This window comes from Cyprinus carpio, chromosome A5, assembly GCF_018340385.1.
Source record: "Cyprinus carpio isolate SPL01 chromosome A5, ASM1834038v1, whole genome shotgun sequence".
NCBI lineage: Eukaryota > Metazoa > Chordata > Actinopteri > Cypriniformes > Cyprinidae > Cyprinus > Cyprinus carpio.
Window position 1 is genome coordinate 18,314,066 of NC_056576.1, and position 12,886 is coordinate 18,326,951.

At 39.7% G+C, this 12,886-nt stretch overlaps 1 protein-coding gene across 1 annotated transcript; it reads right to left on the bottom strand.

The window, feature by feature from the left end:
• Positions 1–770: 770 nt before the first annotated feature.
• Positions 771–11,750, bottom strand: LOC109073091 (protein phosphatase Slingshot homolog 1-like). Its single transcript, XM_042756112.1, has 15 exons — positions 11,058–11,750; positions 9,444–9,481; positions 9,234–9,334; positions 8,578–8,642; positions 8,367–8,488; positions 8,199–8,267; positions 7,650–7,715; positions 7,333–7,527; positions 7,059–7,152; positions 6,842–6,970; positions 6,238–6,284; positions 5,997–6,143; positions 5,648–5,848; positions 4,548–5,175; positions 771–4,364 (listed from the first exon to the last, which is right to left on the bottom strand). The coding sequence occupies exons 1-15, from the start codon at positions 11,127–11,129 to the stop codon at positions 3,426–3,428; spliced, it is 2,913 nt and encodes a 970-aa protein (XP_042612046.1). The 5' UTR covers positions 11,130–11,750; the 3' UTR covers positions 771–3,425.
• Between the last annotated feature and the right edge of the window lie 1,136 nt (positions 11,751–12,886).

A 12,886-nucleotide genomic window follows, 5' to 3' on the forward strand; every position in this document is an offset into this window, starting at 1 on the left:
CTAAATGCAGTCAAACGTGTTTTAAAGTTCAGTGATCCATTTAAATAGCATTACAGCATTTTCTTTTTTTTCTTTGTAAAAATTAAATGGTGTTAATATTTTTTCAAGATGACTTTAAAAATACAAATTCTTGAGACAACTAATTCACAAATACATTTACATTATATTATGTATGCCTTTAGCAGATACTTTCTGCCATGAGAGATTTACAATACAGCACAAATCACATTACTGGCAAATACAGATGTAGCATGTGCTAAACAAATACAGCTCACAATCTCACCGTGTTCATGTATTCCTACAGAAAGAGAAAAATCCTCACCAGTGATGCAGATACGTCTTTGGATTAGACTGAAAACTCTTACTTTAGCCTGTTTAACTGTCTCCAGCTTCAGTCTCTGGGCTGCTCCTGTGTCTGGTCTTGTGATGTCAGAATTACATTTGCCTAATTCAATAAGAGTTCCTTCTGTGTGGCTCTCAAAGGTCAGGAAAAGCAACACTTTTTCTTCATTTACATGTCATTTACTTAAAAACTTTCATTTTGTAGAAAATGTCTCCATAGCAAGAAATGAACTGTGTTGTGTAGTGCATTTATTATAATAATAATCAACACAGAACACACACACACACACACACACACACACACACACACACACACACACACACTCTCTCTCTCTCTCTCTCTCTCTCTCTCATAATAATTATCAACACAGAACTCTCTCTCTCTCTTTCCATGCAACGCATGGGTATAAAAACACAATACTGGTCCATTTCTGATGCAGACAATAAACAATTTATTTCTATAATTAACTGTACATTACATTATAAAACAAAGTGCAGCACAACTTAAAATGGTCAAAATGAAGTACAGCATATAGATGATGTATGTTCCAAGTGTCACTTTTGAGAGCTGTTTAGTTAGGGCTAAAGGCAATCTTACAGTTTCTTGAATTGATTTTATTGTTAGGTTAGTGTGTTCAAACATGCCAAAACATGACAATAAATAAATAAATGACTTTGGTCTCCTCTGGTCAAATATGAAATGTAGTATCAAAATGAAAGATAAACAGTATTGAATAAGCCACAAAATATGATTTTTCTTTTCAAAATAAGCTTTGCTCTATAAAGACCGCAAACAGGTGGAGACAAAACCTCTGCGAAACAAAGAGCGGTTTTTACCAAAGAACCGTTAGACAACTGATTGCAAATGGCAACAGGTAAGGCACTTGCATGTCCGAAGAAACAAAATGTCTAGTACTCAAATCAGCAGCGGCTGGGAGGAGGTATGACGAGCCATGAGCGGAAAGCAAAACTACAACTTTACTCTCTTTGGAAGGCCATCTTTTTTTGGAAATCGTAATAATTTTGATTTGCAGAAATACACCCCCCCACCCCCAAACTATAGTTTGAAATGGGAATGCCCTCATTATATATATTTTGTAAACATGGGATACATAAATAATTAAATAGATAAATAAAAAGCCAATATTAAGTTCCAAATTATTTGGAATTTGCAAAAGCAATATGAAGTAGGTCCCACAGCTTTAAAATTAAAGTAAGAACATAATAGTTTCATATAGCAGTGACTAAGCCCATGCAGACCATATGGGGAAAAAAAAAAAACACTTTCTTTCAAATCTCACTCGAGGTGATTTTCTCTCAGATGTTCATTCTTCTTAATGAAAACTTGTTTCTTTTCACATTATTGTATATAAAAAATTATTCTCTTCAAATTCTTGCTTACACTTATTGCACAGGCCACTTTGCATATTTTTTTTTCTTCAAAAAAAAAAAAAAAAAAAGAAAAAAAACAACAACAACAGAAAAAACCTTAGTGGGCAACACAAAGACCAATAACATTAATTATTAAATCACATACACACACACACACACACACACACACATATATATATATATATATGAAAAAATAATTAAGGTCAAGTTCAACCAATGCTTGCAAACTTAGTTATCTTGGAGCACTAATCAAACTTTGTGTGTTCTTTTACAAATATCATACACCATCATGGTATTAAATTGACAAGCTCAAGCAGGACCCTATGCCTACGATATCATAACAAACTGTTCATACCTGTTAATACTCAAACGTACATGACTGTCATCATCAGATGCCATGATGTCATTTCATATAGGAGACACTTTAAAAGGACCTTTTAAAGGACGATAGTGACACATTTGAACATCCTCTGATCAATTTGAGGACTGTATTGTACTAATGTGTTGCTGCTAAAGCCTTTTGCACATCACAGGCTACAATTTGTACAATAAACAGCTTAAGCTTAATTACATAACAGAAGCTACTCTAGTAGCACATTTTAGATGTAGTTGACCTGATAAAGACCAGCTGAGAAGCAAATTAGTGTTGTAAGACACATAGCCAACCACATTCAGGTTGCATTTTTCTCTGGAAATAGACAATAATTATGTGGCTTTGTTGATGTCATCCAAGTTACTATCAGGGTGGAATAAAAATTTCCTCACAAAAGTTTGTGGAACTATACAACTTTTGAAGGCAAGTTTCAAGTTAACAAAAAAAGTCACCATTTTAATATTATGACTTCAGTTTTTAATTGTAATAGTCAATTAGGTTTGAATTTTTTGTTTTATAAAGCTTATGGTTTGGGCTTAGATTTTGATCATGTTTTAATAAAGCCATAGCTCAGATGTTATCACAGACATATTAATATCTACATCGAAATCTAATTCAGTTTTTAAATAACTTATAAATACTCGTCGACCACCTTATTTGGTCCAACCAGTAATTTCTATGGACTGAAAATTTCTATTATCAGTGGTCTGATTAGTTATGCTATAAACACCTTTCTAATTTTCACATTTTTGTGCACTTTTATGGTTCGTAATGATTATCTAAATCAGAATAATGGTCTCTTTTTGCTCTCAAATCATCACAACTGCACGACTGGCTCATTTGCAGTAGCACATAAATTTGCTGAAGAACAAAATGTCATTTATGTTGTTAGAATATCAAGCAAAGGGCACAAAACTGGGGTTTTAAAGTTAAAGAAAGTTTAAATTATGGAGATCAAACAAATATTTGAGGAAAATCAATGCTAATTTAAAAAGGTCTGATTATGCCACCTGGTCCACGCGTATATTAAAACTTTAACAGGTAGGGCTTCCTTTAGCAAGACAAAGAAAAGCAGTATCAACAAAGCCATTAATGAAGGTCCAAGCCAGAGCATGCTTTAATATACATCTTAGTTAAAGCATAGACAGACACATGAAGAATGCAGTGCAGTTATGTAAAGGGCTGCTGGAAGGATGTCCAAGCCTGGCCTGATGGTTCTCATGAGGTGTCTTGCAGCATCAGCCTCCATGGTTGCTCTCGATGGCTTTAGGACTGGATCGGTCCCATTTACTGAGAAAGCAGTTCTGACATCTTGGAGTCAGCTTTTCAAACTCTGCAACACAGTTGGAGTTAAAGAGAGCTTGGGGGAAGAAGAGGATTGCACACAAAGAGCAGGCTCTTGGTCATCGTAGTCAATGGAGACTGTGGTGGAAAGCATGAGGTCCTCTGTGGAGATGGCCAAGTCACCTAGCTTGGCCAGTGAATTAGACCTTTTGAGTTGAGAGGACATGGTCAGTCCGGTGAGCCGCACACGGGCCTCAATCTCTCGAGCTCGCTGACATACCAAGCCCGGCTGGCCTCTGCGAATTCTCTGCAGACTGTCGCTGCTGGAGCTGCGTGTCAGGGCCAAGCCCGGTGCGAGCGTTTGCTGGAGTTCACCGGAACCAGGATGCAAGTTGGGGACGTTCCCCTCATCCACTTCCATGTCCTCTGTGGCAGTGTCCTCTATGCTCAAGTCCATCTGTTCCGACAGTTGTTCCAGTCTATGGTGCACCAGCTGCGTCTTCAGAGGGGCCCCCTGACTGAGCTCCGCCGCAGGCCTCTCACCACCCAGACTGAGCCTCAGGAGAGTGAGCTCTGTCGTAGGACTACTAGAGCATTCCTTGCTCCCCTCGTCCTCCCCTTCCATTTTGTCCTCAGTCTCCAAGGAATAATGCAAATCCTGAGGAAGGTCTTCGCAGCTCAGTTGCTTGTTGTAAGTGTCTGAGTTGGCTCGACCGAAGCAACGAATGCACTGGCAGTGCTCGCTGCTCATGTGATGCAGAGGGGCAGGAGGAGGCACCTTATTGGCGGAGACGGGACTGAATTTGTGTCCTCTGGGGGCCTGGATGGACAAACTGGGCAGGCCAGTGTGACGTGGCAGGTTAAGGCGATGGGTGCGACGTTCGCAGCGGCGGCCACTGGGCAGGCGCAGGCAGTCTCGGCACGACTGATATGAGGGCTTCACTTTGTAGGGCTTTCCAATGCTAGCACTGTCCTAAACCGATGAATACACACAGGCAGGGAGAATGCATGGTTAGGTTTTTTAAAGGTGTAAGAGTACGGGATGCTTTAGAGAAAGTAAAGCGTTTAGGATGGATTCACAGAAAAGAGCTCTTTGAGCTATAAGCTTGCATACAAGCCAGGAGAGCTGCCGCTACAGCTAAGACGTCATACTCACGTCAAAGCCAGAAGGGCAGCTGCGTTTCCCAGCCAGCCTGTTGCTGTTGTTGGCGTTCTCGTTGTTAAAGCGGTTTGAGTTAGCCAGGTTCGAGTCTTCCCTCAGCGTCTCCTCGCCACGAGCTAACGCGGCCATCTCCGCCTCCTCCTTTTGTGCTTCCTCCTCATCCTCCTCCTCCACCGTGCTAAACTCCAGCCTCAAGCGCATGTCCTCTATAGGCTCCAGTCGGCCACAGGTCTGGGCTGCTGTGCCCTCCCCGGGAAGGGCCAAGTGAGCCATGGGGAAACCTTCATCGTCCAACAATGCATCCCTCTCTACATCCTCAATTTCAATAAAGACTCGTTCCATGCCTAAAAGTGGAGGACCTCGAACTGGTGTGGAGGGTTCACTGTCCAGAGCGGTGTCTGATAGTCGCCGGAAGTAGTAGTTGTAATTGAGATGATCTGTCGGCTCTTCTCCGCAGCAGGGGGAAGCACTTGCTCCACCATGGCCCCAAGCAGTCTGCTCTTGATCGGGGTGCAGTGACGAGAATTGAGGAGTCTGGTCACCACTGGCAGCTGAAGCCTGGAGGCCCTCCAGCGAATAATCGTCACCGTCCGGTTGCCAAAGTTTGTTGTGTCTCTGCTTGCTACAATGACAGGAAACAAAGGTAGCAGTCATCTCTTGATAGTGGGAAAAAATAAAATACAGTCAAAGAAAACTGACAAAAAAAAGGTTTGGTCCCTTTATTCCATGTTTGAAAGACTACAGTATGTGGTCACAAGAAACAGTTGAGATGGGCCCCATGTTTATGTCCCTACCAAGTCTTTGTTGTTCAGATAATTTTCACTAGAGAGACCGTGCTAATGGACCAGCTTCACTAGCACCAAACCAACATAAACCAGCCTGGACCTGGAAATTCATGCTGTTCTAAAGCTGGTCTTTTCACATTATTCACAGTGACATTCACAATGATTAAGAAATGTACAAATGAAAAGTAAGATGCTCTGAATAAACTGTGTATGCTAAGTGAATAAATATAAATGTGAATGCACATGAAAGTAGAATGCTATATATGGTGTCAAAAAGAACATGTGTCTAATTATCTTGGTATTTCCCACCTGGCATCTAAAATCCCCTCGTACTGAGCAAGTTGTTTCATAAAAGCTGGATTGGGTTGTGCTATATTCCTCTTCTGTTTGACAAAACTGTACGCCTTCTCAAGCGACCATCCATACTCCTTCATAGCATAAGCAATGACGGTGGATGCTGAGCGACTCACTCCCATCTTGCAATGTACAAGGCATTTAGAGTTGTTTTTCCTATATGAAAGACACAGTCAAGACACCCACGTCAAAAATAGCTTTTGTCAAAAAAAAACCATATGGGTACAATATAGCTTTACTGAGTGAAACAGCACATTACAGGAACACAATTCTAATATCTTTCTAAACATAAAAAGTTACTCACTTGGCTTTAACTATGAAGCTGTAGGTTTCATTCCAGTGTGCCAGCAGATCTGTAGTCTCATCATCATGAACTCGGATATTACAATAACAAAAGGTACCTGGGAAAAAGTTGTCAATCTCTCTAGTGACATTGAGGATATACCCAACCCTGCATAAAAATACACAGACGTCAGACTGTTTACTGCTGATCTGTGTTAAATACACATATCATTTTAAGTCGGTCGATGTACAGCAGCACTAACCCAGAGTCTTGAAGCTCCTCCAAGTTGGATGCATTCCATTCTGAACCCTGCAATTAATGAGATGTACAACAACCATAGCTTTATTTGTTTCAGAGCCTTAAAGCTCCGGTCGATAACCATGTCATTTTGTTGTAAACTTAAAGGGATCTTGTTTTCAGTAGATGCGACTCAGAATGATCAAAAGTTTAGAGCAAGTGTACTATAATTATGATTTAGATAAATAAATACTGCAGAAATGTTATGAAATATAATAAAAAATTAAGTAAAGTAATGAAAATAATTGTTACCAAGCCTTTTTGATCTTGTTGGGTAATCTTATCTGCAGACTCCTGTGTGTGTTTGCTTACATAATGTGAATGCTGCAGATTGGCCATTCTTATCATTTGTGATGTTTTGTTTTCAATAACCAGAAGGATTATTATTTTTTTTTTTTTTTTGTGGATTAATCCAAAATCGTTTGAGAAATCTGGGCAATGCATTAGTGCATGCATGCATGCAGGTCATAGTGAACTTATACTATGTGCTTCTCTTTTTAGGTAAGCAAACATCTTAAGTAAAAAAGAATCAAACATGGATGGCAGAGAAGTCTTGGAGGAAGCTTTACCAGGTACAGATGGTCAAATATGAGTGTAGCCTTGTCCATCTGGCCCAGGATAAGCAGCATCTCATTGTCAATAAACTCTTTATACTCCCTCAGGTTGCAGCTCATATGTTGTTCCAGTTCAATTCGGATCTACAGAAGTGAAAGGATTCAGTTTAATGCTCCTTCCATGGCTGATGAATTCATGTAAACCATGGCACAAAAGCCTGATTATATATACCTCCTTAGAAGTAATATTTTCCAGGTCCTGAGACATCATTATGTTTCGGAGTTTGGCTTTGATCAAACACTCTGTTCTCTCTCTCTCTGTTGGCCTGTGCATGACATGAAAAAACAATATTAATATAAACAAAATAATTTAGGTTTTCAGTTCCATAATAAGCCCCCAAAATAAAATTGTAGTACCATTACAGAGTATTCAATCTTATTTTACCAGAATCAGTTTATCAATCTGCTTATAGTACTTTTTCCTATACGCTGACATATGAACTCACTGATCAGAAAACATGACTGGTGAGTCAGGCCGTGTGTTCTCCAGATCTGTCACAGCATTCCACTCATTGATACAACTCTGCTCTGAGGATATGCAGCTCTCATAATAGCCAACCCATGTAAGGGCCATCCCTCCTGGGAAATAGTTGTATCTGCGGGACACCTCACATGCTTTGTGCAACACCTGGAGGGCAGACCTGCATACATCAAATCAAACGTAAATGATCTATGAAGTGTGTGCGAACACACTATTAAAATATCAACAGAAAAAAAGCACATTATAAATGCACTAAAAGAGGATACGCAATAGTTAACGTACCACATAGCCTGCACTGACACAGGCTTAAAAACATGTAGTCTTCCTGCTGTGCTCACACTGAAACCTCTGGGGGTGAGAGAGAGGAGTTCAGGCATGTAAATTATGAGCTATGACATCATTTGTGATTATACAGAAATGCATAAGCAGGCAGCAGGACGATGCTGTTTTCCCGAGTTGGTCAGTGGAACAACTTTACACCACAAACCAGTGGAATATTCTCTCTAAATAATGCGTCTGTCAATAGCCCCCAGGTCACATGCACAGAGATCATAAACATGTTATTTCGTACTGAACCTGTAGAGGTCATTCTCTGTACACATTTATAAAGTGATTTTAAATGGGACCAAACATAGACAGGCTGACAGATAATAGTGTATTTCTATGTATGGGATGTGTAAGCAATCAATTAACTGAGAAATGAAAGACATTTAATGGAACAAAGTAAAAATGGGTCAGGAAAATTCCTATGTGTTAATTAAAGACAAGACACATAAAGCCCTAAAGTAGGATTTAACCTTTGCCTTACAGGAAGTGAATTAATTTATTTACCCATCTCCATCCAAGTGAATTTTGGTATCACTCCAAAGTGGAAGAGTCATCCCAATAGAGCAACTTTTACTACAACAAACAAACAAACATTTGTGTCTACCAATTATTGTGGCATAAGGAATACAATGAATGCATACATGCTGTAAGTAAGAACAACCGGATTCCTACCTGTCCTTATCTGTAAAATCTATCCCAAGCAGCATGTTTTCTTCAGTGTCCTGATGCCCATTTGTGTAGACAACCACCATGTACCGCACATGGTCTGTCCAGCCGCTTTCTAATCTAACAACCTGTTGATGGAGACAGTGTACATTGGTATATACACATTGTGAGCAGTAGTCATTCCTATATTGTACTAGACACAATGTACGTCACTTACTAGTTTAATTCTATCCTCAGCACGGAGGGTGTTTATCATTACTTGTAGATGCTGTGGTAGATCCCCTTTAACAACAATGACAATTAAAGAACAACAATTAGATAATGTTATGGATAATATACCACTATTTTCATCAACAATAACATAACAGTGTAGCAAAAGTTGTTGATGGAAAATCCACTTTTATTGTTGTGGTTCAGGGCAGTAACCATCATAGACATTAAGGTGGGCAAGTTCCCCCCAATAATCAGAAATCGCCAAATTGCTCACACCAATATTTGAGATTCTTGATGCTCTTCTGCTGCATTGTTGTTACCATGACAAAATGACTTTTTCAAGGTGTTTTTCCTCAACTGTCTAACAGCGTTGATCAATGTCTAAATGACTGAGATAGCTTAATCAAATTAAAAAGGAAGGCTTGGCTGTCCACAGAAAGCAAAAACTTCACTTTTAACTGTGAAAAAGTGTGAAGATGAAAGCAGCCAAACATTTAATATTTGACAATTGTTTTATGATAGAAATGTTAAACAACTGACAGTAATATCCAGTGATGCAAAATACTTTTTATTAATTCCCTTGAATCCTTAATTATTTAACTTCTTCAATTTCTTCACACATGCAGAACTGATCATGGTTATGACCTTGTTGTGGTTTACCTGCATTTTTATGATGGGTGGGTGTTCTGGGCCCTTGTGCACTGCTGCCTTGCTGTAAAAACAGAGCTGCCCCTTTTACCATGACGAAACTTTCACTCAGGCTGAAATAGGCCACATACACAATTATGAAGACATTCCAAAATTAAGATTCATCATCATAGTTAAAAAAGTTTGAATGGCTTGAATAAGATGAATAAAAATAGCACTGACCTTAGGTTTGCCTTTCGATCATCATCACTGCCTAAATCCTGACAAATAAAACAGCAGATGTGGAGTTACAAAAGGCCCTGGTAGAAACTGTATACTGTATGAAATTGCTTTGCATATATAAATCAATTCTGGATGTCTCTAATTATGATTTAGAGATACAAAGACATTAACACCAGACTGTCTGATGTGACGGATCCAGAAATGCAACAACGGAATTCTTTAAATAGTACGCAGTAACGTTTTATGCTTAAGAAAAACAAAAATACTTTGGATAGATTTAGGGCACATTAAAAAAATGAAAGCCTCGGGATGGATTGTGGGCTTATGTTATGGTGGGCTAGCTCATTAGTGGGCTGTCTCTAAGAAGCCTGAATAGCAAAATCTGGGGGGGGGGGGGGACATGACAACATTCTGGGTCCCATGATTGGTCACCAGGCAGAGTATCTATTCAATGACATCATTGCAGTGAGTGTACTGAGAGTAGTGAAGTGAAGACACGGTTCTTTCGAACAGTTCGTTTCAAAGAACCGGTTCAAAAAAAAAAACACAAAAAAAAATGATTCAGCTATTCTATTAGGTCATGGAGTCGTGGTCCCTGACAAGCACGGCATTTATTAATAAGGCTGTTTATTGTAATTTAATGTGCCCCAGTTCAGTCAGGTGAAGTTAAGATTTAGCTAACAAAGTCATTTAGAAAACACATGTAATTTGCATTCGTATTAAACAGTATGAAAATTAATTTACTATTTATTACTATACTATTTATTAATCAACTATCACATTTCTACTTCTCCGTAAATAAAGTTACATAACTTTTAGCTATATCTCTCATACTATAAATGCACTTAATTTTACATAACTTTCAGCTCATTATCAATCGCAAATGCCATAAAAACTGAGAATTCTCGGATTAATGAGGCTTTTACACGAAAACCATTCTGACAGATTCAGTCCGTTTCGAATCTTAATTTCAGACAGGTTTGATGAATCAGTTCAACCGATTCTTTGAAAAGATTCGAATCAATGTGCAAATAATAATGAGGTTCGTTCACGAATCGTACATAGTGAGAACTCCCAAACGCTCAATTGGTCAAAGTATCATATTACATAGAAACCGTAAAGCATATTTGTGGTATGTGGCAGCCAATTTATGACCACTTTATCCCCAACACACACAAATAAGATACTGTTATTGAATGTAAGGTAGGACAAACAATGAAATAATAATTGCACAATGCACCTACAGCCACTAAAGGAAAATAATTATCACATATTTCAACCACATACACAAATACATTTGACCATGTCAACAATAGAACCATAATTAGGCACTGGCATGCTTTGTTTTGTTTGGGCAAGTCGAGTTAATCCCCATCATCAGTCGCGCTCTCTCATTCACACTGCCTGAAAACAGCCTCCTCATCGCTAATGTGAAAACTTCAGCACGCGCTCGTCTACACAGCAGGCTGAACTCGGTGACTTCTTGTACTAGATTTGCACATCATTAGAAAGGAGAAATGATCCCCGAGCCACAGGCCCGACTAATATTAGCTGTTTAGGCGCTATTTACACGTGCATCCCCGGCTTTGCCTCCGCCGGTCAGCCTCCACTCACCTCCCCCGCGCTGGTGCTGGCTGAGGATGCGGCGCTGGGTGTAGGGGAGCGCTGCAGAGTCACCAGAGCCATGGCTGCAAACGCTGCAAAGCGTTCAGGGAAACCTCACAGGCGCTCCGGTCCGAATAGGACACGCCGAGATATCCCGTTCAGCACCCGCCAGTGACGGGGTTAATGCATTCAGAGGCGCATTAAATCTATTTAGCGGAGCGATAAACCCATCATCGGCTTTGTCATCCAACTCAGCGGTTCGGCAAATTCTCATTCACGCCAGCGATGCCAATAAACAACGGTCTGTGCTCTATCTTCCCGGCTGGACCGTTGATTTAGTGGCCAGACATAATGGACCTTGTTTCGGGACCGCCGTCCGTGGTTGGTGTAGTTCTGTGATCGTCTGCGTTAGATATGGGCTTCTGGGCCAACCGCGTGAAGGTGACTTGCACTTCTCCCTGACAACAGTGCATCCTATGCAGACTCAACACCCAATCATCCACATACTACTAGAACCCTTATGATGTAGACTATCTCGAAACTAACGTAATGCTTGATCGCTGGATTTTTCCTTCCTTCCTGTGACGACGAGAAATTTGTGTGGTTCAGCAACCAAAAATGGAGCTGAGTGTGTTTTGTAATGCAAATTCAACCCCTGGTTAAATAGCCTACTCCATGAGAACGTGTTACCCAAGCCCATGTGTGTGTTAGCTAGCTGTTGTTGAGAAATTTTACATTTAGTCTATATATACACATTTTAAATTATTTTCAATTAATGTGGATTTAAGCTCATTTTTTTCTCTTCCTAGAAAAATTACAACATTTTGATGACTCAACTTGCACTACACAAACATTTGTCCAATAAAATCCTTCTCTCTAGAAAATGGGAGACTCCCCCTGCAGTCAGTCAGCACGTAGAAAATCTGACTCCTGAGTCCTGACTGCTGTCAAAACTGAAGTCTATTGGCATTTGGAAATTGTGAGAAAATAAAGCAAAAAATTAAATCTTGAGGTAATGTCACACAACAGAGCAAAGCAATGTTGAAACAATTTTATGCTTAACATTTAGAGGTTCTCTGACCCGTTAAAACTTTGTTTTAATATAAGTCAATAGTGTTTAATATAGTAATTTAAAATATTATTTGTGTTTGACAGTTATTAGAAATATGTCAGAAAGAGTTTGCTGCTACCATGGTTTGCTATAGGGCCAGCCCAGTAATATACCAGACACTTGTGGGGCACTGAAATTTTAGGGTGGAACACAGACAGTAGGCGTGCATGTAGAGTTCATTGGTGTTACAACCACCTGACTCTGGGTGCAGTAACATTACAAAAAGGGGAGAGGCCACACGCAAAACTTAATACAAATAAATATTTAATCAAAAAGACATCAAAATACAAATCAAACATAAGGAAAACAATCCAGGACTGGGGAGGGAGACACGGCCACAGCCCACAACCCTCTCTGAATCTCCGTCTTTAAAGGGTTAGTTCACCGAAAAATGAAAATGATGTCATTAATGACTCACCCTCATGTCGTTCCAAACCCGTAAGACCTCCGTTCATCTTCAGAACACAGTTCAAGATATTTCAGATTTAGTCCGAGAGCTTTCTGACCCTCCACTGAAAAATGTATGTACGGTATACTGTCCATGTCCCGAAAGGTAATAAAAACATCATCAAAGTAGTCCATGTGACATCAGAGGGTCCGTTAGAATTTATTGAAGCATCGAAAATACATTTTGGTCCAAAAATAACAAAAATGACAACTTTATTCAGCATTGTCTTCTCTTCCGGGTTTGTTGTGAGCGTGTTCACGACGCTGTTGACGTATGACG

What these genes read in the sequence shown, in the direction of transcription:
- LOC109073091 (XM_042756112.1), bottom strand. Translation starts at nt 11,129, where the DNA reads ATGGCTCTGGTGACTCTGCAGCGCTCCCCTACACCCAGCGCCGCATCC. An exon ending in CACCCATCATAAAAATGCAG is followed by an intron (nt 8,643 to 9,233) that starts GTAAACCACAAC and finishes TTGTTGTTAAAG; the next exon opens with GGGATCTACCACAGCATCTA. An exon ending in GTGTCAGTGCAGGCTATGTG is followed by an intron (nt 7,528 to 7,649) that starts GTACGTTAACTA and finishes TGATGTATGCAG; the next exon opens with GTCTGCCCTCCAGGTGTTGC.